The following is a 26401-nucleotide window of genomic DNA, read 5'->3' on the forward strand; positions in this document are numbered from 1 at the left end:
TTGGCTGTGCAGAAATGATTCTTGTGATTGTAGCTTACTGAAACTTGTCAGTCTTTGCACTTTGATATCATTGCATTGTCAATGAATATTCGAAATTTTTGAATTCTAAATTAGATGCTGAAATGGCAGAACTCTGGTAAATCAGTATCGTAAATTTCATATCAAAAGGCTAAAGAGAGTCAGGAATTGCTGATAAGCTATCTGTGGTATATTACAAAGCCTGGTATGATGCAGACCCTGTGGAGCAGGTTCTTTTTATCATCTGTGCTGAATTAGCTGTTTCTTTTTGTTTGAGGCAGCAGCTTTGTACAACCGTGTCTGGACTGCTGGTAGGGGGAAGTAGGGTAAATCTCGCTTCCTGCTGAATGTTGCACTGTTGCTCAATGGCAAATGGTCAGCTATGAGCTTGTTGCCATAGAAAAATCTCTGGCTGCATGGCTGTGGAGAGCCTTGTGGTTAAGGAGAGGGGTGATCAGAAAGATAGGAAGGTTTGAGCAGTCAACTCAGAGTTGTTGCTGCTAGTCTATGGAAAAGACCTGTACTTGGTGGTCATTCAGGGCACATATCTTAATGCTGCAGCTCAGTGCTGAGCAGTTGTCCCAGCAAATATTCTCACAGGCAGCCTATGCACATTGTCTCAGTAGTTCATTCCAACACTGAGCCATGTGGAATGGTGATCTCATTGCCATTTTGGTGGGATCACCAGGTTTCTGACACATTAACATTCAGCTCAAATGGGTTTTTTTTTGAAACTACAAGGGTATGCACTTGTGTATGTTTGAACTCCAGAACCAAGAATGCTAGAACAAATGATTCCTCTAAAGGAGAGTGCTAAGCTGGGTACCAGTATATTTTGGGCAAAAATTATATTTATCAATTCCATTTAATTGCATTCATAGCTTAATAAAAATGGGTTGCACTTGATTTCATTCAAAGTTTGTTTTTAAAAGAGAACTTGGAAGCTAGGATGTTGTTATGTCACACTGCAGAGAAGGTGTCTGTGCATATATAAAATACAAACTGAACCTGACTAAGACCAATTAAATCTGATGTGAGCTTAAGGATTTGGAATTCTTTTGATTCCTTAACCTGACACGTATACAGTATGGTCCTATTAGCTGTGTTCAGTATCCAGGCTCTGCAGCAAAACCATATGTTGAGAAATAAGACAAATGCTTCCTGCTCTTTGGGCAATTGTCCTATCATGTTGTGCAGTTTTGAATCTTGGCGCATTTCTTTTTATAAAGAAATAGTGATACAATCTGACCCCAGATATTTGTAGTTGTTTTGCTACCTGACCTAAATCCAGCAATAGGGTCTCATAAGGTGCAGGTCAGGTTGTTGTTCTTTACCACAGGTATCACAGTAACCAGGCACCTCTTATAACTGAAATAAACAACTCCAGTCACAGCAACCTAATTTGGATGAATTGCTGAGTCTGCACTGCTTCAGAGGAAATATTTTGATGTTGGGTGGCCACTGTGTTCTTGGGCAAACAAGAAATGTGGTCTTGCTATCATTAGTCACTACTCAAAAGCAATATGGAAAAGCAAAAGTCTGCTGAATCTGGATATCTGAAATAAAAACAAAGTACTGGATAGATCTAGCTGACCAGACTGCTGCTTATGAAGAGTGAAACATAGTTAATGATCCAGATAGATGATCTTTGATCTTGAAAGTATTGCAGTAATTTCTGTTCTCTATTTCAAGAACAGTTCATTGTTTAATGTGGTTTTAATACTGTTCAAATAATGGGATGAAATTTGCAAAATGCATTCATCTTAAGATGACAGTCCAAAAATTTAAGTTTTAATTTTGCCTGATATTGGCAGACACTGCACTTGGCCAGGTCCAAGGAATTAAGGTAAACATTAGAAAGGTAGGAAGCCCCAAACATTAGTTAAACCAACCTTCCACTAGTGTGGATCCCAGTGCTTATCCATTTGGATTTGGGTGTGGTATTATAAGACATTGGGAGATGGGGGGGCGGGGGGTGGTCTTAATTCCAAGCAAAACTGTAAACCTCCCTTTTTATAAACAAAATATGCCAGTCTTCATATGTTGAAGACTACTACTTTTAAAGTATTGGAACTGTGCTGCATACTTGCAGGAATTATTGACAAGCCCGTGGCTGGGTCAGCTGTAATGAGTGCATAGACTCGACAAAAACAGATGTGAAGGGAATGCTGGGTTGTGAACTGCATGTAGTTCCTTCTTAAAATTAACTTTCTCCAAAGGTGCAAGTTGTTAGCCTGTTTCTAGAAATTAGAGGTCATGGATTTGGGAGTGTTGAAGTTCTGTGGTTGCAATACAAGTGTCGGCTTGCTTCGAGCAGCAACATTTGTATTCAGATTATCACATTTTGATGATTTGTATCCACAATATGTCTTGAAAAAAAACTTGTTTTTAATGTGAATTTTTTTGTATGGTTGGAGGTGGTACCTGCTTTTTATGATAAAATTATAGATCACAGGGGAATTTGCTATCCCTGACCAATCAATAAGGGAATTGATAAATATCAAGGTGACAAATAGGGTATTATTGAAATATTTCTGGATAGAAACTGTACTAATGTACGTAGCTGTACAGATAACTCTGTGTGCGACCACACTGCTTTAACTCGATCATGCAGTGAGCTTAAAATTGAAAAGATGGAGGAATCCAAGAGTTGGAAAAGGGCAACATTATGCATGCATGGATATGCATTCTTTATCCCTCATTTAAGTCTTGAGACATCTTATTTGGGTGCGTCATTGCCACGTGGATTGCAGCAGTTCAAGAAGGTGTCCAGCATAACTAAAAGCAGTGTTTGCTTGGAACACGCACTTTTTGATAGTGGATCTTATACATTAAAGATGGTGTTGACTCCCAATGTATACATCGTGATGGGGAATAGGATAGCGTCTGCCAATATTTTCAAGATCATTGAGGCAGTTGTTAATATTTGTAGCAGGGTGTTCCATTGCAGAGAAGTTTTTAAGACAATTGTTTAGGGTATGAAATTAGTGCTTTTTGTTGAAGATGTGTTATTTTTCTTATTCCAGGTAGTGGAGCCACAGCTGTGGTTCAAGCTGCCTACTGCATCCCAAAGAAGGAACGAGTTGCAATCAAACGCATCAATCTGGAAAAATGTCAGACCAGCATGGATGAACTCCTGGTAACGTAATGAAAAACCTTTCATTCCAGCTGTTTGTGCGGGTGGGGGACTGAATATGATTGGATAGTTTAGAACATTTATAAATGCAACTGGTAAAAGCCTAACTATTAAAGTTCAAAACAGAAGTATTCACAGAATGTACAAAAAGGTAGAAGGTACTAGAAATATAATCTTGCACTGTGGTGGTATTAGGGGAATTGAGATCTTATGAAATAGACCAAAGCTTCTGTAGCTAACATCTGAACTGATCTTTCCTATTATTATACATTTCCAGAGACTTCTGCTTCATTGGGTTTTTGCGATTTGAGATGACAAAATGAAAGGCAGATCCAGAGCATTATAAACAATGAGGGACTTGGAGATTTTTTTCAAAGGCAATTTTACTATGTAGTGGAGGTGGGGGTTAACAAAAATGGGAATTCCAGACTTGAAGAATATGGATATTTTCTACTAATCTGGCTATGTATAGCATAAAAGAAATTTGTGTTTAAATGTAGAAAGATTCCACTTTATTGCAAATAAAACCTTTGAGAATTTTATGCGCTGAGTGGTTTGAAAACAAGATTAAAATAATGTTTTGAATCTGCATTCCAAAGAAATAGGCATCAGAGGTGATGAGGATGACTGATGTTATTCCCCGACAGTAGTAGGGAAAGTACTAGATTATTAAGGAAGTGACAGTAGAACATGGAACAGTACTGGCGGTGCATTCCAGGCACCCACCACTCTGTGCTGGGGTGGAGGGAGGGGGAGAAGTTGCCCTGCACATCTCCTTTGAACTCTGCCCTGCCCTGCACCCCCCTCCCACTGCAATCACCTTAAATGCATGCCCTCTAGTATTAGACATTTTGACCCTGGGGGATAAAGATGCAGACTGTCTACTCTATCTATGCCTCTGATAATTTTATAAATTTCTGTCAGATCTCCACTTGGCCTCCACTGCTCCAGAGAAAACAACCCTAGTTTGTCCAACCTCTCCTTATAGCATATGCCCTCTAATCAAGGCAGCATCCTTGGAAACCTCTTCTGAATCTTCCCCATAGTCTCCACATCCTGCCTATAATGGGGTGACCAGAATTGAATGTAATACTCCAGATGTGGCCTAACCCAAGTTTTATAAAGCTCCAATTTAACTTCCTGCACTTACAGATAATAATTGGATCGGGCACAGTTAACATGAATTTATGAAAGGAAAATTGTGTTTGATTAACTGTCAGAATTTCTGAAATTGTAAATAAGATATCCTTATTAGTCACATGTACATCGAAACAGTGAAATGCATCTTTTGTGTGGAGTGTTTTGGGGGCAGCCTGCAAATGTCGCCACACTTCCGGTGCCAACATAGCATGCCCACAACTTCCTAACCCATATGTCTTTGGAATGTGGGAGGAAACCGGAGCACCTGGAGGAAACCCATGCAGACGTGGGGAAAACGTACAAACTCCTTGCAGACAGCGGTGGGAATTGAACCCAGGTTGCTGGCGCTGTGAAGCGTTACACTAACTGTTACACTACCTGGAAGGCTATTGATAAAATGCTAAACAGGAGGTTATTGAACAAAATTTGGGGTATATGTAAAAGAGGTAATGTACTGCTATGCATTGTGATGATTAAGATGAGCAAAGAGTGGTTTGGGTCATTTTCAGCTTGGGAGGCTATAATTAGTGGAGTGCTGAAGGGATCAGTGACTGGGCCCCAGCTGTTTGCAATCTTTTTAGTTTGGATGAGGAGACCAAGTGTAATATATCCATAGTTTGCTGAACTGCAGTGGGAGTTATGAGGAGGATGCAGAGAACCTTCAAAGGAATATAGATAACTTGGGTGAATGGGTGAGGACAAGCAGATGGGAAATATTAACGAAAATGTAGGGTCATCTACTTGAGTAGAGAAAAATAAAAAAAAATAGAATTTGAGTGCAAGAGTACAGATGCCTTGTTGCAATTAAGTAGGCCCCTGGTGAAACCGCAGCTTGAGTATTGTGCACGGGTCCACAGAAGGATATACTTGGAATAAAGAATGAAGATTGATTCCTGGGATACCTGGAGTGTCCTATGATGAGACCATCTGTAGACTAAGGCTGTACTCAATAGTTTTGAAGAGTAAGATGTGATTTCACCTGAAATGTGGGCTTTGACAGTGAATTTGAGGGAATTTTTTTTTACAACAGGGTGGTCTAGATTATTTTACAGCGAGGTGTTCTTATTGTGTTTTTGATCTGGGATTTTTTTGTGGTCTGGAGTTTTTTTGCAGTGGGGCAATCTAGGGTTTTTTATTTTGTGCAGTAGGGTCTACATGAGAACACAGTGCAGCTTGAGAGATTTTTGGGTGTGTGTTCACTGTGTCTATGGCTAATCTATTTGAATATGTTGAGAAGTATTCTTCAAGAAGATATCTTGATGGTGATGGTAATCAGAATTGGCTTTATTATCACTGACATATGTTGTGAAATTTGTTGTTTATTTATGGCAGCAGTACTATGCAAGACACAAAAATTACTACAAGTTACCAAAAAATAAATATAGTGCAAAAGAGGAATAACGGTAGTGTTCATGGGCTGTTCAGAAATCTGATGGTGGAGGGGAAGAAGCTGTTCCTAAAATGTTGAGTGTAGGTCTTCATGCTCCTGTTCCTCCTCCCTGATGGTAGTAATGAGAAGAGGGCATGTCCCGGATGGTGAGGGTCCCTAATGATGGATGCCACCACCCTTGGGCACTGCTTCTTGAAGATGTCCTATATGGTGGAGAGGGTTGTACCTGTGATAGAGCTGACTGAGTCTACAACCCTCTGCAGCCTCTTTGGCTCCTGCACATTGTAGCCTCCATACCAGATGGTGATGCAACCAGTCAGAATGCTCTCCACCGTACATCTGTAGAAATTTGCAAGTCTTTTGACATACCAAATCTCCTAATGAAGTAGAGCTGCTGGTGTGCTTTGTTCACGTTTGCATCAATGTGTTGACACCTAGGAATTTGAAGCTGCTATCCCTTTGCACCACTGACCCCCTCAATGAGTGTATGTTCTCTTGAATTCCCTGTCCTGAAGTCCACAATCAATTCCTTGGTCTTGCTGATATTGAGTGTGAGGTTGTTGTTGTGACACCAGCCAATCTATCTCACTCCAGTACGCCTCCTTGTCACCATCTGAGATTCTGCCAACAGTGGTGTCATCGGCGAACTTATAGATGGCATTTGAGAGCTGTGTCTAGCCACACAGTCATGTGTAGAGAGTAGAGCAGTGGGCTAAGCACACATCCTTGAGGTGCACCTGTGTTGATTTTCAGCAAAGAAGAGATGTTATTACCGATCCACATTGAGTGTAGTGTCCCGATAAGGAAGTCGAGGATTCAGTTGCAGAGGGAGGTACAGAGACCCAGGTTCTGAAGCTTGTTGATTTGTACTGAGGGGGTGGTGATGTTGAATACCAAGCTGTAATCGATAGACAGCAACCTGCTGTTGTCTAGGTCAAGTGAAGAGCCAGTAAAATTGCATCCACTGTAGACCTGTTATCCATCTGTAAATTTCCAGCATTTTATTTACATTTCCAATAATAATCAGCTCTTTATTTCTACTTGTTGCATACTTTGGATTGTTGCAGAATATAGAGAAATTGATTAGGTAGATATCAGCATCCATTCTGGTCAAGCTCCTTATTCCCCTGTTCCTTTTGTGATTTGGCTTAGTTTGTAGACTCTCGTATCTGAGACAATTAACTGTGGGTCAAATTCCATTCTTGGATTTAAGCATATGGTTTAGGGCTTTAAGTCAAGAAAGTGTGCTGCATTGTCTGAGGTGCCATTCTTTGGGTGAAACATTAAATTTGAGTTTTTCTTTGTTTGAGTTTATGACATTGTAAAATTGAATTTGAAGGAAAAGGAATTTTTTATATTTGTTGTTTGAGAGTTCCTTAATGATGGGTCAAAATAGATAAAGTAAACATCGTGATAGGTTAGTTGTAGTGCGGCAATCTGTCAATTTTGTCCATAAGTCAGAAAATACACAAATTACTCTATTGTGCCATCACTCACAACAATACAGTGGTGTTATCAAAAACACAAGATTGATAAGAACAATTTCTAAAAGTGGAGAGAGGAAACTACCTCTATTGTAGGAATGAATGTGTCTACATACGTCAGACTTCTGTAAACAAAACTGCTTGACATTAAGATGAACCACTGCACTTGGGGGTTGATGCCACATTATTTATGCATGCATCAAGAAATGAGAGTTGAAAAAATAAAAGTAGACAATGTGTTCACTTTGCATTTTTTTGTTCAACTTTTCCCTCAAATTCTGTAAAAGCGAATTATATTCCATCTCTCATTTTTTGGATAATGATTTGTGAATTCCAAAAAGATGAATTTCCATAACCCAAACAGATAATGTGGAGGTTGCCTGTGGTTGGAGGTGGAGGAGTCGGGAGCAGCAGCAACACTTAAGAGGCATCTAGACAGGTGCTTCAATGAGTAAGGCATAGAGCGATATGGAATTAATGCAGGCAGGTGGAATTAGTATAGATAGGCATGATGGTCAGCTTAGATACAGTGGGCCAAAGGGCCTTTTTCTATGCTGTACAACTCTGATTCTATGAAGATGTAAGCAAAATGGTTGGGGGGAATTGAGACCACACTACAAAATTGCACAGGTGATTGCAGTGGCTCAATGCTTGAGATTTGATGTCTGCTCTGTTTTTAGGCAACATTCAACTAGTTGGATATTAACTGAATCCCCATTACCCTTTGTGTCTACAGAGGTTGAGGTTTGGTAGTTGGGTGTGGGTAGGGAGGGAGAAATCAACCAGAAGTGTAGCGTCATGTTGGCCATTTAATAGAGATTCAAAATACCAGGACTTGAGGACTCCCAAGTAAGTATGAGTGAACTACTTGTATGTAGGGTGGTGAACTATCTAGTTCCTGTCTAGGGCATCTTGCGATCTCTGAGCCATGCTATCTGTTGAAATTCTGAGTTTCAAGATTGTGGCGTTAAGTGGAAAAATTGCCAGCAAGCAGTAATTGCTCTACTCCACACTCCATGAGTAAATCAGGGCATCTGTGGTGCCTAGATCACTGTACTGTGACTCTTGTTTAACTTTTGCATGATCAAGACTTGCCACAACAATTTACAGTTTCCTGATGTTGAATATGTCATCTCAAATGCTACAATCCCAGATGAACTATGCATATTCTCCCTTATTTCCCTTGACACAAGGGGTAAGGTTATCTTCCAGATCAATACCATTTTGATTAGTGCCTTCATACACTCTGCTATCAGGGGCTTTGTGCCAACATTTGTCTATTTATGCAGAAGGCAAGTCAGACTGAAAAAGGAGGGAAACCTTGCTTTCTGGTTCTCACCTCTATTGTATTGCCAGGAGGGACAGCTAATTTTGAGTCAAGCTGTTGTATCATTGGCCATGCAAAGACTGGGTTATTTGGCTGGGTATATGTGAACATTCTGATTCAACATTAGCTGAATTGCTTAGTAATGTTAAAGGTAGAAAGCTGGCTTGCAAAAAACATGAAAGTCATCATTCTTGGGTTCTGTTGTAATTCGCTTGTTATATGGATGTCTTTTTTTTGATGTCTGCATAATTATATGTGACATACTTTCTTACCCTACCACTGTGCCAGTTTCAACACCTTGAGCATCCTTGACACACACTCTCCTCAGTCCACATCAGTGCCAGTTGACTGAATTGTGGTGGCTGCAATTTCAGCTACTTGATAAGGGAAGCTGTGTGTAATGCAAAAATTCTTGGAGTATAAGATGTCCCTTAGAGGAAAAGTGGTGGTGTTTATTTTCATCAGAATATGTATTTTTTTAGACAAATGTGTAAAACACTTTTGAAGTGCTGAACACTACAGATGAAACATGGGTCAAAAAGTCAAATTACCGAGACACAAAGAAATCCTTCCAAGCTTTAAAGATGGTATCAAAAACTGAAACTAGGATGTGAGCATGTGTTTGAAAGGAGACTTTGCACAAACTTTGTTTATGGGTTTTAAAGGGGTGATTTGAAGCGTAAGTTAAATCAAAAACTCAATACTGGCGAAGGGAACGTGTTCAAACCTTTAGAAGGCAAGTTAATCTGTTTCCAGGCTATTCTTTTCTCATCATCCATTGATGAGTGAGCATAGATTTTCAGATAGCAGAATGGAGTTAAATTGGGGAATAACGAGATTTGGATCCCAAAGGGTCTTTCTGGATGAATGAGTTAAATGGCTTTCCTGTTTCATATCTTGTGATCTTGTCCTTTTATGAGTGCTTTAGTAATTTATTAGCATCACTGTTAGTGATTTTTTTCTACTTTGTTAGGAGTCAATCCTTCCCCACCAAAACAATGGATTGTGAGGTAGGCAGAGTTATTTTGAGGTGCTTTGTGAATTTGACGTTTACGGTATTCATAGTCCCAAACAGATAACAAACTTTTTTTAATACCAATTCATCTCTGCTTAACTGTGTGAAATATGATATTTAGTTTTGAATTGAAGCCCTTGTATTTACCAAATTGAGTTTCATTCTCTGGATTCCTTCTGAATAGTTTCGATCATTCAGGAAGACAATGCAAGAAAGGTTCATGCTCCTCCCATGTAGTATTTTAAATCTGTCAAATAAATGATTTTAATCTCTTTTGAATCTATTATATTTCACTATTTTAAATACTTTTTTCTTCCGGCAATCGTCATCGTCGTGGCTACCCCTCGGTCGAGGATGATGGTCTTCGTTCCGTTGATCTATTTATGGGCTCTCAAGTGGCATATGAGTCCAATCTTGGCTCTGAAAGTTCTTCCGCATTCAGGACAGGTAGTTCCAGATGGCAGATCAGGCTTTGGTTGTTGTTGCCTCTTTCCATTTTGAAGTAGCCCACAGAGCGAGGGCGCCTGTGCGTGTATTTGTTTAACGTGTACTCAATGTTGCACTACAAAAAACACACAATACTTCACAAGTCAACTAACTGATTCCAATGGTATGGAAACAACGACGATTGGAGCTGATGGATCTATTGCAGCCTTCATCTGCCTTCACAGCCGTTGAGTTCAAAGTAACTTCGTCCGCCTGTTCCACCATTGAGGTCTTGGTTGGATTGTTCTTTGTCAGGGACCTCACCATTGATCTTACTGCCATGGGTGACCCTACCACGAGCATAGCTCCAGAGGGCATCGCTCTCAGGACCACACAAGCTTCTCCTCCACGACACGGTGACAATCCACGGAGAAGTCTGGCAATAACAGATTTTTTTTTTTAAAAAGTAGTTCTTAATTTATTAGAAGCCTATGAAATGGTTGCCCACACTTCTTTTCTGATGCTCCTGTATAACCATTCAGTGGGATGGGATTGCACGTGCCTGAGATTGTACTTATTTATCCATTTATAATCAAAGCTTTTCATACTACTTTCATACTGATACTTCTAATGTTTCCCTAGAATCTGCCCTTGGTCCTATTTTTCATCATTGAGGTCAACATTGGAATATAAAATATTGGTATCTGTATGTACACTAATGACACCCAGCTTGTACCTCTCCACCATCTCACTTAACCCTTAATCATCATTTCAGACTACTTGTCCCGACACCCAGAAGTGAATGAACCTTCAGCTAAATGCTGGGAAGATTAAAGCTCTTTACTTTCAACCCTAGCCGTCAACTCCAACTGTCTTCCTAGCATCTGTGTGAACCTGAGCCACACTGCCAACAACCTTGATGCCACATATCTGCACCAAGATTATCAATGATTGTTTCCAACTACATATCATCACTCTTCTTAGCTATTTCAATGAACTCTTGTCCAGGCTCATTTATTTATATCATCTGTAAGCTAGTCATCTAAAACTCTGCTGGCCTTAACCTATGGCTTCCAGGTAAACAATGCCTTAATTTAAATGTTTCATTCCCATTTTCAAATCCCTCCATTACATTGCTCTGTTGTACTTTCTCTAGCCTTGCAACTTCCAAAGATAACCATACTCGATCAAACCTAAATCTAATCAGTTCAATATTGACACCTATGCTTTCAGCTAGAAAGGTCTTGATCTCTGAATTTCACTCCTTATCCCCCTCCTCTACCTCTCTCCCTTCGTTTTTAAACTTAAAGCTGCCTGCACTGACAAGCTCTACTATAGTATCTCCTTGCGTGGCTTAGTGTCAGGTTTTGTTCAATTCCTGTAAGGTGCCTTGAGACCTGTTGCTACCTTGAAATCACTATACAAATACAGTTTGTCTTTATTGCTGGAGACACAAGAGACTGCAGATACTAGAATCTGGAGAAACCCTGCATCAGACCGGACCCAGTCCCGATGCAGGGTTTCAACCTGAAACATCGACAATTTCTTTCCTCCCACAGAAGCTGCATGACTCGCTGAATTCCTCCAGCACATTGTTCATTGTTTGTTGTCTTTATTGCTGTTAAGAGCTGGTAGGGGCAATGATATGCATTGGAGTGACCAGTGATTGTACCAAGACCAGAAATATCTGAGCTATTGGAGCTCAGCATGGGACACAAGGTATAGAATATAGTTTTCAAAACTAATAGATACGCGATGTTAAAATGCTGCTGATTTGAAGCACTTGTTAAAAGATAAGAGTTTTGATTCCTATGTCCATGTTTAGCAATAAAACATCACCCCCTTTTTCTCTATTTACATTCAATGATGGGAGAGAGGATTTGAAATTGAGAAAAGGGAGCAGCAATCAATACAGGAACAAAATATTACCTGATTGGATTACACTTTTGAAATGAACAGCAAACATATGATTATGCAATGTGGATTTTTGATGAAAACTTAGTTGCAATGACCACTGACTTGCCATGGAGCTTTGGGTAGAATTTTAAAATGATATGTAAATTTACATGGCATTTTCTGTTTTTGTCATCACAACATTTTAAAACTTGGCACAGAACCTTTTTCATTAAAAATTCCAAATTCTGCCTGAAACTAGGTGTTTATTTACTAGATGTTGCTTTTTAGGGGAGGCCTATTATGCTTTCTGCATTTGATGGCACATTCTGCAAATGATGTCTTTTGAGTACATGCATTATTTCTTTTAATTTAAAGAATGTGAAGGGTAAAACTGAGAGAAGCACCATTAATAATTAAAACAAGATGTTTATGTAGGAGGAAATAATTGTTGCAGTTGCACAGCAGGTTAGTCAACATCTGATAGAGGTTGATGCTTCCGCTGTCATCATTCCTTGTATTGTCTTGTATTGTGGATTTGCACTTACATTTCCTCTTTCCTGGTCACCTGCACTCATCCCCTTCTCCCTCCACCCACCCCCCGAAAGAATCAGGTTTATTATCACTGACTTGTACGTTGTGAAATTTGTTGTTTTGTGACAGCAGTACAGTGCAAAGACACAAAATTCCTATAATTACAAAATAAATAATACAAATAAAAAGGAATAAGTGTTCATGGACTGTTTGGAAATCCAATGGTGGAGGGGAAGAAGCTGTTCCTATATCATTGAATGTGGGTCTTCAGACTCCTGTATGGTTGTAACGAGATTCGAGATGGAGTTCACACACAGTGCTGGAGGAACTCAGCAGGTCAGGCAGCATCTATGCAGGGAAATAAACAGTCGATGTTTCAGGTGGAGACCCTTCATCAGGACTGGATGAGCCCATTGTCTCCACAGATGTTGCTTGATGTAAGTTCCAGCAGTTTGCTTTTGCTTCAGATTCCGGCATCTGCAGTCAGTTGTCTCTTTGTCATCATCCAATGAGTGTTGCCTGTGTATAAGTGTTGTCTGCTGAGATGCCTCCCACCATTAAAAAGTAATAGTGACACTTGGTATCCAGCTGGGTACTGAGTCTACCCCTGTAATTCGACTGCTTCTACCTGGGAGTCTACCTTTTGGGTGAGAGGCAAGTAAGTGCTGATGTTGCCATACTACACTAAAACTAGAGTAAACTCAAGCCCAATTGGGCAGTGGGGATCCCTACCCTCAATGCTTCTAAAACCTGAATTCCCTATCACAGGCAAGTCAAGCACTTGAAAGATATCACCAATGCTGTCTCTAGAAAATCTTTCAAATTCACTATAAAGGTAAGCATCAGTACCCTCCACCCCGGCTGCAATACCATATTGACCCTCTAATTGCACAGTCAGTAGTGTTTAGTAGGTCAGGTTGTTTGCATGTCTGACACAAGTTCGGAAATGAGCATTCTTTTCTGAGTTCTTTCACAGGGAAAGATTACAAAGTGTACAGAGGAAGGGATTTGAGGAAATGCTCAAAGACTACTGGGGAACAAACGTGACATCCCCAATGACTTTTGCGAATCCCTTGCCTGTGTATGTTCAAAATGAAGGAGTGATTGAGTGTTTAAGAAGACTACATTACTAGTGATATATAAATGGGAGGAGTCATTGATGTTCCACTCTTGTGTGCTCCCAAAAGATAAAGCAAATGAAGGACAGAAAGCAAGAGTAGATGCCAAGTTATGGTGCTGAATGGAACTAATGTTTGGATTTTGTTTTCTGAATGAATTTTAACTGTCTTTATTTCCATATTCCAATACTAGTAGAAGGCCATTTTGACTTGTTGAGACTATGCTAGCTCACAGAGCAATTCTATTTTCCCCTCTAATTTTCCTTGTAATCTATCTTCCCCACATTTCCATTACCTCCACCCTCCTCTGCCCAGATTCTGCCACTCATACACACTAGGGCAACTTACTTCTATCTTGGAGGATAGTCACAAGGAAAATGTGCGAACTCCACAGACAGCACTCGAGCTCAGAATTGAACCTGGGTCCCTGGAGCAGTGAGGCAGCAGCTCTACTAGCTGTGCCACTGAGTTGCCCCAAGATAAAATCCATACAAGGACCTGCAATAATCATACTTTGTACCTCAAGGAATGTGTGCTCAAGCTTATTCATAAAGCCTCTAATCCTCAGGTATAAGGAAATGTGCTATAAAAATAGTCTTCTGTACAGAATGCTGCTGTTAGAAGATCTTGGCTGCAAATATGCAGTCCTCCTACTATCAGCTGTTGGGGATCCTGCAATTTGTTAACTTTTGATATGATTTTGTTGAAGGGGCTTGAACTCAAAAACCATCTGACTCGTACAAGTCCTACTAAAGCTACTGTTCCCAATATTTTAATTGTATATTCAGCTTATTTTGCCTATTAATGTAATATACGTATTTATTTGCTAGAAATTGGTTTCAGTTTTTTTGGCTGAGTAGTGATGTCATTGATACAATTGTAGCAGTAGAATGCCACTCATGCCTTGTTCCTTTAATACCATACTAGAATATCACAGCAATGATGTTAAATTGACAGCTATTTAGCCTAGAAGTGTGATCCCATGTTTAAGAATCATACTTGTATTGTTCTTAATAGCCAATTTAACCATCTAAAGCTATACATTCGTGTGCATTTTTATTTTATTCTTCATTGTTCCCTAGCGATTGCCATGATGGAATCAGTGTTTCACAGAGCAGTTTTCTTTTATAGCCAGGCACCAAATTTGGAAATAATCAGATCTTTAAAATTAGATTATAGAATTTGTTGAAATCGAGGGGACAGGAGGAGACTGTTTGGCCTTGTGTTCATGCCAGCCATAAATGCTTTTTGAGGTTAATCCCATTTCCCAATTCTTGGCCCTTAGCTTTGTAGCATCTGTTCTGATGAAGAAGCTTACTGAAAACATTGCCTTGACTTTCAATTTAAGATTCTGACTGAGTGTCTTGTAAAAAAAAATATTTTTAACCATATTTTAGATTTCAGATCATCTTTCACTTGGATTCCTGTTATCTTGGTGAAAAATAAGATAAGGTACCTTTTATTAGTCACATGTACATCGAAACAGTGAAATGCATCTTTTTGCATGGAGTGTTCTGGGGGCAGCCTGCAAGTGTTGCCATGCTTCCGGTGCCAACATAGCATGCCCACGACTTCCTAACCTATACGTCTTTGGAATGTAGGAGAAAACCAGAGGAAACCCACGCAGACACAAAACATACAAACTCCATACTGACAGCGGCCGGAATTGAACCCGGGTCGCTGGCACTGTAATAGCATTATGCTAACTGCTACACTACCGTGCCTGCCCAGTGAAAAGATTTTTTATGACGACTCAGTTTCTTAACCTGCAACTCTCGAGGCATCCAGACTGGTGTCCTTAAATAATGGATTGTAAACTTCAGTAGAAGCATGAATAGAAAGATCTCATTCATCTGAACACCACAAAATAACTTGTTGCTGTTAATTGAAAAGTTCAATTCATTCTTGGCTTTCTTCCATGATATTCCTTGTTTAATATTGCTTGTAAACAAGATGTTGTCTTCTGTGTCTTCACTGATTTGTATCCAGGTCTTTTGCTTCACCTCCCACATTGACCTCTCCAGTTTTCTTTATTTTCCATCAACTGCTTTGTTTTCTGTCATCTTGAATAAACTGAATTCCTGTAGTTACACGTTGGGAAGACGAAATCCATTGTTCCATGTTGGTCTTCAGACTTGACCCTTGGTACTTTACTTTTCTCTCTGTACCCATAACTTTGTATCTTCTGCTTCAAACTCCCTCCCTAGCAGCACCCTGAATGAATTTGCCAGAAGGACAATCGCAGTTCAAGGTGACCACCATTTTCTAGACTGCAGTTGGGTGACAGCCAATAAAGTACAGGCCTTGTCTGAAATGCTGAGGGCCCAAACAATGAATAAATAAGAAACTTTTTTTTCCTTGACAAATTCAGCATTGAATTCCCTCTGAACCTACTCTAGTCCAATGAAAATGTGAATCCACTCTCATCATCCTGGTGGATATGCATTGTCCACTATCCTATCTTGCCTCAATTTCTCTGTGGTTTTAATGGTGTTATTGAAACCAGATATCAAAATATTCTAATTCATGGTTTAATGATTGTTATTAAATTAAATGCATTGTCGCAGAAGTGAGTATGTGGTCAGGTTTATAATATCACTGAGATTTGCTTAATCGTGGTCTTGGTTTTTAAAGAAGACAAATGGCATGCTGGCCTTCATCAGTCAGGGCATTGAGACTAAAAGTTGGGAAGCTGCATTGCAGCTGTATAAAACTTTGGGCCACATTTGGAGTATTGTGTGCAGTGCTGGTCCCCACATTTATAGGAATGATATGGAGGCTTTGGGGAGGGTGCAAAGTGTATCAGTTATAAGGAGACATTGGATGTGTGGTTTGTTTTCTCTGGAGCGTCAGAGGGCGACTTGGTAGACATGTATATAATTACAAGAGGCATATCTCTGCAGTCTTTTTACCCCAGAGCAGAAATGTCAAATATTGGATGGCATGGGTTTAAGCAACAGTATAAAGGAAATTTCTAAGGCGGGTCTTTTTTTTACACTGAGTGGTAGGTGCTTCAAACATGCTGCCAGGGGAGGTGTAAGAAACATATGATAAGAGTTTTAAGAGGCATTTAGACATGCACATGAACAGGCAGGGAATAGAGGGAGACAGACCATATGTAAGCACATGGGATTAGTTTCGATTGGCATCATGGTCAGTGCAGATTGGTGGGCCAAAGAGCCTGTTTATGTACTGTTCTATCTTCATAATGCAGCAGCTGGACAGATACAGTTCTTGCTCAGGAAGGATTAAGTAAACCTTTGCTACTTAGTCTTTGCATATTGTGGTATTGGATATATCATAAACAAAACACCATCGTATTTCAAAACAAAATCTCTTAATTTGTATACTTTAAGTCACTGCTACTTTCATTGGGGAGAATTAATGTAGGGGAAATTGGACACACTTTTTCCAATGTTGATTAACTGAGCAGGAAAGCTTAAAAGGATGCTTAGGGAATAAGAAGCCAGATATGAAGGTACTATGACTTTGGTTCAACTGTAATTCTCCTTATAAGTAATTAAATATTGTCATCTACAGCTGGCTAGCCTACAATATTTGGCCTCAATCCTTCAGTTGTGTATAACTAACCTCAAATAGTAGATAATTTTTCATAAATCGGATCCAGGTTAGTTTATTGTCATTTACACCAGGGAGCAATGAAATTCTTTGCTTGATTGCAGCTCAGAGGAACAGTATCCATGGTAATAATAAATGTAACAATAAGTACAGTGACAAGCGCAAAATAGAATGGTGCAAAGAATGGTTGGGGTGGTAGGCATCCTTCATGATGCTATTAGCCTTCCTGATACAACACACCATGAAGATTGACTGGATGGAAGGAAGTGATGAGCAAGCCTGTGATGGACTAGGCAGTGTTTACCACTCTCTACAGGTTCTGTCAGTCCAGAGCAGAGCAGATGCCATACTGGGCTGATATGCAACCCATCAGGATACTTTCTGTGGCACATCTGTTGAAGTTTGAGAGCATCCTTGTGGACAAGCTGAATCTTCTCAGATGCCTAAGAATGTACATATGCTAATGTGCTTTCTTGATCACTGCATCAGTATGGAGGGACCAGGAGAGGTTGCTAGTGATATGGATGGCTAGGAACTTGGAGTACAGGGTCACCCATCCCACCTCCTTAGGGCAACAACTGGTTCTTTCATCTTTCTGATGTTACGGGCTAGGTTGTTGCTCTGACACCATGACGTAAGGTTTGCGATCTGTTTTCTGTTCTCCATCTCATCATTGTTGTTGATTTGGCCTATAATAGTGGTGTCATCGGTGAACTTGAAGATTGAGATGGTGCTGTATATTTTTTAAAAATTCCCTTTTAAATATGACAGCTTCTCCATGTCACCTGAATATCCTTAGCTCATCATCTCCCTTCTCCATTCTCCATTCTTCCCCCCCCCCCCCCGGACATTTATGAAGATGGATATTTTTCTGTATTTCTACTCCTTGGGTCTCAGAGAAAGATATCTGTTAGCCGGTAAACTTTGACTTTAACTCAGTAAATCACCCCAAATGTGTTTTGTAGGAGTGGCATGGAACAAAAATTGATGCAGAGCTTCATAAGGGGATATTGAGTCAGACAATAAACATGAGCATTTCTTGTGACTACCATATCCTGTGACTGATTTTGTTTTTTTAAATGTGTAGTACAAGTCTTGTTCCTGGTCAAATATGGTACCGGTGTGGTTCCGTTGCAGAAGGTTGCTAGGGGAGGGATGGAGTTTGTAAGGGGGGCCAAAGAGATCCCTATGGTCTCTAAAATATTTGAACATGTCAGCTTATCTTGTCCTGGATGTTGAAAAAACAGGTTGGCAATTTGGAGATGATGGAGGGGGTCAAGAGATGTGCTGACCACCTCCCTTCTGTTATTCACCACTCAAGCAAAGCTTTTCACTTGTGCACACAGATGTTGTTTGTTTGTTTGTGTTGAGTTCCTCATTTAAGATATCTTTATTAGTCACATGTACATCAAAACACAGTGAAATACATCTTTTGTGTAGAGTGTTCCAGGGGCAGCCCACAAGTGTCGCCACGCTTCCAGCACCAACATAGCATACCCACAACTTCCTGACCTGTACATCTTTGGAATGTGGGAGGAAACCGGAGCACCCGGAGGAAACCCACGCAGACACGGGGAGAACGTACAAACTCCTTACAGACAGTGGCCGGATTTGAACCCAGGTTGCTGGTGCTGTAAAGCGTTCTCATGTGCCCATCAATACGCCTTTGACTCTTGACACTCACCTACACAAGGGTAATTCAAACTACCAGTACATTTTTGGGGTGTGGGAGGAAACTGGACTACCCAGTTAAAAACTTGCTAGTTATGGGGAGAATGTACAAATTCCACACAGGATTGAACCAGGTCCCTGGAGTCATGAGGCATCAGTAATAACAGTAGCATTACTGTGCTGCCCTCTTTTCAAAAAGCTAACCTGCACTGTAAATGCTTTGCCCTCTGTTTCATCATTGAGTCTTTGTAACTGCTCTAAGCACTTCTGCTTTTCATGCCCCCATTTGCAAAGTTCTGCCCTGTATCCAAATTACTTATTCTGTCAAGTGCTGGACTATGTAATTGTTAATCAATGTTGTATGTATCTCTCCCTGTTGAGATTAGGTCAGCACTTCTACTCTGCATGCAGCACTAAAGCAATTTAGGGCAATGTTATTTGTGATGTGCTAGGAATATGACCATGATACATTACTTTCCCTGCATTGCTTTCTTTCCAGTATTTAATATCACCAGCTTGTAATGCTTTCACCTCCATTCCTTCCTTGCAGGAGCCTCTACATCTCTCACCACCTTCTGGTGTGCATCCACGTTCTGTCCTTGGCTCCTGATTAAAAACGTTCTTAAGTATGGATTGTGTGAATGCTCATGGTCCTCAGTTGACCTCCACATTGCTGTTCTTGGTTCTGTAACTGCTGCAGCTGTTCTTCGCTACCTACAGTTCAGCTTTGGTCAGCTCTCTTATTGAGTAGAAACTCTGAAAATGATCTTTGTTTAAATTCAACCACCCCTGACTCCACAATCATTAGCAAGCTGCCTTGTTTACCCCAAGTGTACAACCTTGCTACCTTTTCAAATCTGAGCTTACTACTAAACTGCACACTTTTCAGTCATAAAATTTCTGACACAGAAATGTATACTTTGTCTTCGCATCACCTGACATTAAAATCTTCCTTCCTGCCTTGCTACTTCAAGACTTCATTTCTAGAATATTCCAAGGAGATTCCAGAGTTTCATTTTAAATAAAGAGTAACTTAATATTGTTTGCATTCTACCTTGCTTAATTCCTTTGTACTTTAGTTTTTCAGGCTCATTTTTTTAAAAAAACACCTCATGGTGGATTGATACCTCTATAAATCTGCATTTGCTACCAGCTCGTAATTGTTCCACCTGCTCAACCAGTTTTGATTAGTACTTCCACCCTCCCTCTATTCTGTTATTGGTGAGGGATTTTGCAGCAATCATATCCCATTCTCTTCAGTGCTCTCCATATTATTTTCCTACCTTCATAAGCTCCCATGTCACCAGCCTCTTCAAAGCCTTCTGTGGCTTCAGCTTTTGTTCTTAGGTTTTGACACCAAATTGAAGCACATTTCTATATTAAAGCCATGATTAGAAGTAAACTGTTGTAAAACTTTCCAGTTCTTATTTTATCCTGCCTTTCTGTTTAGGAAGCTTTTGAGAAGTTCCCATAGTAAACAAATAAGGTAACTAAATCTAAATTGGGAAATACTATAGTGCCACTTGCATTTAAAATAGCATGAAGCAAGGCTGCTTGAGGCAAACCTCCTCCAAAGTAATAGTTGTCCCCCTTTGAGTTGTTTCTCATTGGTCGTTGCTTAGCATCTAATCAATTTTGGCATATAAATAAGATCCAGAATTTCTCTATGGTACTTTCTTGTTGTATTTTTCATATAGTTTAAAGAATAAAACAAAATTGACTTGATTTTAGGACAAGAACATTTTGAAGTTTCTGCCAGTGAAGATGGTGTTATATAAATCATTGCTCATTTGAGTTGGTACTTCAAGCACTCTACAAATCAGCAAGACCAAGAAATGCAGCAGAGGAAGCCTGCGTCATGTCTCTCTGAACCAACTGTCATCCTTAGATCGAAAGCATGTTGTAGGACTATGATCTTGTAAGATTCCCACCTGTCCTACTCCCTTTTGAAATTGAGAATCTACTTCCTCTTCAGATTCTGCTTTCTAGATGAATAAAAAAAAATTCTCTTCACTGCTAGGTGACTTTGCTAGAGATGTGATCCATAACTTCTGATTGTTTCACTGGCCAGAGAAAATAATTTCATTAAAACTACAACAAACTCTTATCACTTTATTCAAAAATCAAAAGTAAATTCTTGACCTGGAAGTCTGAAATAAAAACAAAGTGCTAGAGATATTCAGTGGGAAAGGTTGCACCAGCAAAAAAAGAAATGGAATACCGTTTCAGGTTGTTGACCTTCCATCAGATTTAAGAAAGTTAGAAATATTCTCCTCAACTTAAAACATAGGGAAACTTCTCAGGTAGGATAGGGTTGTGGCAAAGAGAATCTGAATAGCATTGGTGATTGTGGTGTTAGGTTAGGCTTGTTTATTGCAGCAGACTGTTTGGAGAAGATGTAATGAAGGAAGCAACCAAACACAAGGGTGGAAGGGAAGTGAAGAAACAGTTCTGAAACTGATACAAAGCACACAACAGCTGCTAGAACTTTGAAACAGCACACTAGAAATATTCAGTAGGTGAAACAGAAGTGGCCATTTCTGATACAAACTGGAAAGGCTAGTTATCTGAAATTGTTGAATTGAATGTTAAACTTATCATTTTGTCTATTAGATCACTTCAGCATGTACTTATTTCAAGGAGAAATCTATCATCCCGAGTAACATGTTAGAGAGGATATAGATGTTGGTTTGTTTATTGTTCCAGTGGATTTGGAGGATTTTTTTGCAGAAATCTGTTTGTGGTATCTTTCCTTGAGGTGCCTATTGTAAGTAGTCCAGGTCTCAGAAGATAGATTAGGGATCATCTGCCTGACAACGCACAAGTTTTTTTTTTGCCAGGTCTGAGGTTTTGGTCTTCAAACACACTTTCCCTCAATTGATTAATGCTGTGTTGGCACTTTAAAGGCATTAAAGTTGTCCCAGTCCAGATGAAGGGTCTCGACCTGAAATGTTAACTGTCCACTTTCCCTCCACAGATGCTGCCTGATCCACTGAGTTTCTCCAGCAGCTTGTTTTTTGTCCCATATTCCAGCATCTGCAGTCTCTTGGGTCTACATTATCTGACTTTGCTGAGAGGTAGCCAATGAAAAATGAGGTGGTCCATATTTACCAGGTTCTCTACCTGACTCTTTATTGTCAGAGGGTGGTCTTGTACACTGGGGGCAGGTTTCAGTGGATTTTTGTCCTGTGGATGTTTAATGTAAGGCCCATTTATTCATGTGTTTCAGTGAATGAGTTGACAAAAACTTGGAGCTTGGCGTCTGAACTTGTGCAAATGCAAGCTTTGCCTGCATTCTCCAGCTTGACTGTTGAGGATCTGGGGATCTTGTTTCTGGAGTGTAGTCGATGTAGGTTGAAGAGTTTCTTATTTATTCTGAAGAATAGCTTGCTCCCATGGGAAGTTTGTGAGGTATAGTGTTATGATAAGAAAAATAAGTGTCCAGTGATGGAATCTTGTTTGATGCTGGTCTTCATTGAGATTGGATGTGTTGCTTAGAGTCGAGACTTGTAAGATGCCATGAAGCAAATGGATGGAGCTGGAGACAAATTTCTGTGAGCAGCTAAATTTGATGAGGGTGCTCCAATTTCTCCCAGTTGATGGAATCAAAAGCTTTAATGAGGTTAGAGAAAGGTCAAGTATGTAGATTTGTGCTACTGTTTACATTTTATGAAGTTTGTGTGGCAAATATATCTCCTATGCATCTAGATGGATGGAATCCATACTCCAATTTGGGAAGCTGCACCTTGGAGAGGTGGTAGAGGAGAACCCTGGCAAGCAATTTTACTATGGCAGACAGCAGGGAGCCCTTCTTTGGTTACTGCATACAGATTTGCCTCCTTTTAAGTTGGTCATAATTACATCATCCAGCTTCTCCCAGTATGTCCCCCTCATAATGGGTATAGACAGTGAGCTGGTGAATTTATGAAGCTGTTCACTGAAACTTCAACAGAGTACTGTCCCCAAGGTAGTCTTGTTTCTTAGTAGGGTTATGGCCTTTTTCGGCATCGAGTAGGCTGCTGTGGATTAGAGTCAATGGTGATCATGCCAAGGACAGAGTCATGGTTAAGAGGTCTTGTAAACATTCCTTCCAACCTTGAGTAATATCCATAGTAATTTGATGGACAGCCTTTAATAGAATCATAAAGATTTACAATGAAAATTCTTGCAACACATATCCATGCTAGCAACAATGCATTATAGGTTAATTTCTCTTGCTTACTGTTGCATGTCTGCAAAAGTAGCCCTTGCATAGGTCAACTAACATGATGCCTGACTTCTGGGTTGAAGAACAATGATGATAGCATACATTCAATTAAATGTGTTACTATAGCAAGATTTACATTAGAGTAATGTCAAGTTCTCTGAATGTTGGAACTGAAGTAAAACAAAGTGTAGGTCAGGAAGCATCTGTGTGAAGAGTAAAGCAGTTAACATTTTAACCACATCAGCCGTGCCATTTCTGTCAATTTGAGGGACTTGAACACATTTGACAGTGCCATCCAGTGCCTGCCATTGCATTGTGACAATGCTACAGTCAACATAGAAACATTTTAATAAAATAGGACCAAAAATAATTTTTCATATGCAGATTTGAAAGTTTATTATGCTACGCATGGAAATATTGGTCACTTATAAATATTTTATTTTCAATTTTGCAGATCGAAAAGCATTTATATGCAGCAACCTGTGTTGTCATTCTAAATACATTTTCCCCCTTCTACCCTCTCCTTTGTAAATCCCTGAAAGTAGATGCACTTTCCATTTTGTATTTGAAAAATTGTTGCTTTAAGAAAATGTTTTCAGTGACTTATGGATATTCCTGTATTCTCTCAACAGAAAGAAATTCAAGCAATGAGTCAGTGCCATCACAGGAACATTGTGTCATATTATACCTCATTTGTGGTAAAGGATGAGCTCTGGTTGGTGATGAAGTTGCTCAGTGGTGGTGAGTGTTTTTAATGTTAAAACTTGTGTATTTGGGAAGCTCGCATGTCCAAGCAATTATATAAGCTGACCTAGCTTGCTTTAAATTCTGTGGCATTCGGCTTCATTTGATCTTGGTCTTGTGCAGGAAGGAAATGTTTATCCACTGGTTGTGACTGTGTGGATAGAATTCCTTCCCCAGTCTTTCATGCTGCACATAGAACTATCCCTTGACGTAGTTGCCAGCCTTCAGAAATTTTAACTGCTTAACTTGTGACTTTTGAATAATTTACTAAGATGAAATCCTCCTCAAGTATATACTCTGCAGTTGACTTTGCAGTTGAATTGCAGTTTAGCACTCACCTGGTCAATTCCAGCTGATTTTAGTCAAATTTAATGCCAACTAGAGTCGATGAATTTTTTGGTCAGAAAGATTATATTTTACCTGTGAAATAAGAAAATGTAGTGAGCTTTGATATTTTGCTGTGATTATTAAGAAATATACATTACATTGAATTTGAATATATTCTCGATTCAGCTTGTTGGTAATTAGGTGGCTTCAATTTCAGTAAAAGGCCACCAATCTGCCATTTAAAAGATTGAGGAAGTTCTTGTTGGTTAAATGAGAGTGCATCCAATGTAGTCTATATAATTGGGTGTTTATTTTTGCATATGACTACCAACTCCACACTCATGCCCCAAACTAGGTCATGAGGTTTGTTAAGGTAACCCCATGTGAATGTGGTGACACCAGTGTGTCTAAGAACACAAGAAATCAGGAAACGCTTTGCTGATCTTCTACCTCCGCTGTTTTCTTTCCCTATCTCCATGTCACTCCTAAGGTACTTTGGCAGTTTTTAACCCTTTTCCCAATGTTGCAGAGTAGGGGGTTTGAAGAAAAACTTCATTCCTACAAGATAACTTAATTGATTATGACATTGGGTCAGCAAAAAGTAAACTATTTTGCATCTTGAGAAGTGCACAATATTTTGGTTTTTGTTTTAGAACTAAAATAGTTCTCCCTGTTACAAAATGGATTTGAAGCTGAATATTTTTCAAGAATTGACATAGAGGTGGGCAAAAGAGACTAGCAGACTTTCATTAAAACCAGATTGTCAACTGCTGATCATTTACTAAGCACAGATCATTATGAAATAAATATAATGTTTGCTCCACCTATACTTGGGTGAAATTTGGGTTCATTTTATTTTGCCTGTTCTGTTTTTGTTTCAGGATCTGTATTAGATATCATTAAACACGTGATAGCAAAGGGGGATCACAAAAATGGAGTTTTGGAGGAAGCAGTCATAGCTACCATTCTGAAAGAAGTACTGGAGGGACTTGATTATCTGCACAAAAACGGGCAGATTCATAGGTAAGAAAAGTATGACTTCATTCATTGTTATAGCGCATTTTATATATTGATAGTGAACCTGAGCTCAGAGGTGCAGGATCCCCATTTTGAATATTTTAAGTGCTTTTTAGTAAAGTAGTTCCTTGGAGCTACTTAATGACACAATAGATCTCATCTATTTTGTAAAGCAAATCGATGACCCATGTGTACAGTTACATATATGGTGGCTTGATTATATGTTGAGAATACTGTCTTAATATTTACTTTGAGTATCACTTAAGTAGAAACCATTTTCAGCTATAGTCTTATAATTGCTTCCAGTGTTCTGGGCAAGCCTTACTACTACATTTTCAGACCTGCTTTGGAACTCTGTCCTGATGTTTGACTATTTAGCAGAATCTTTGGAATGCACAAATTCAATGCATACAAGGTAGTCAACATGGTGTAGCTGTGATAAAATGAGCATGGCTGTGATGCCTGTAACTCTACACCTCAAAGCATTAGTGGTTGGTATCCAGTCTATTATTTCCATCAATCTGGGTCATAATGTCAGCATAAATAGAAGCATTACTGCAAGGAGGTTAATACTGAAGCTTCCAAAAACCTCACAAAAAGTCGTCTTGAAGATAACTTGTCAGCTCCCAGCCTACAAGAGCCACAGTGTCCACAGCTTGTCACCTGCCCTGAAACTTGCCATAATTGGCACATTGGAAGAGATCTTAGCTTCTGTGCCAAGGAGATCAAGGGGCTAGCTCATGGAGTCTGCCATTCCTGACTTGTAAATAACAATGTCTTGGGAGCAAATGGCATCCCTGCTGAAATCCTAGTGTTCAATGGTGAAGAGCTTAAGTCACAAATCTGCAATATTTTTTTGCATCTGGGAAGAATAGGATATACGAGACCTCAGAGTTGCTGTAGTAGTGACCATCTTCAAGTAAGTTCTTTTAGTTCGACTGTGATAACTATTGAAGTGTTTCTCTGCTGTCTGCCGTAGGAAAGATCATCACCAGCATTCTCCTCAAATGTCTCCTCCCAGTGGTTGAAGAGCTGGTCCTTGAATAGCAGTATGGATTTCAATTTGCTCCACAATGTCATGCATGCCATGACACTAACCAGCAGGTCTATAATAGAACCAATGAGTGCCCCAGCACTCTAAATCTTCCTTGCCACGTTGAGAGTGAAGTTAATTTTCAGAACTAATGAAAATCTGTTCAACCTGTGGTGACTATACTCCAAAACCAGTATCACCCAAATCTGTTAAGTTGCAGTATGCAGATGACGCTTGCTTTTTTACATGCTTAGAGCCTGAGCTTCTAGGTAATCATTGACTCATTCACCAAAGCGTACAAGGATGGACCTTGTACTCTATCCACAAAACCAAACTCCTCTA

At 39.6% G+C, this 26401-nt stretch overlaps 1 protein-coding gene across 1 annotated transcript in view; it reads left to right on the forward strand.

Annotated features, from left to right (window-relative positions):
* LOC127574404 (serine/threonine-protein kinase OSR1-like) overlaps positions 1–26401 on the forward strand; it is a 125997-nt gene that overhangs the window by 32537 nt on the left and 67059 nt on the right. The window contains exons 2-4 of the mRNA XM_052023403.1: positions 3045–3157; positions 23571–23679; positions 24891–25032. Of these exons, the coding sequence (XP_051879363.1) occupies positions 3045–3157; positions 23571–23679; positions 24891–25032 (364 nt within the window). The remainder of the gene's footprint in view (positions 1–3044; positions 3158–23570; positions 23680–24890; positions 25033–26401) is intronic.

This window comes from Pristis pectinata, chromosome 9 (genome assembly GCF_009764475.1).
Source record: "Pristis pectinata isolate sPriPec2 chromosome 9, sPriPec2.1.pri, whole genome shotgun sequence".
Lineage (NCBI taxonomy): Eukaryota > Metazoa > Chordata > Chondrichthyes > Rhinopristiformes > Pristidae > Pristis > Pristis pectinata.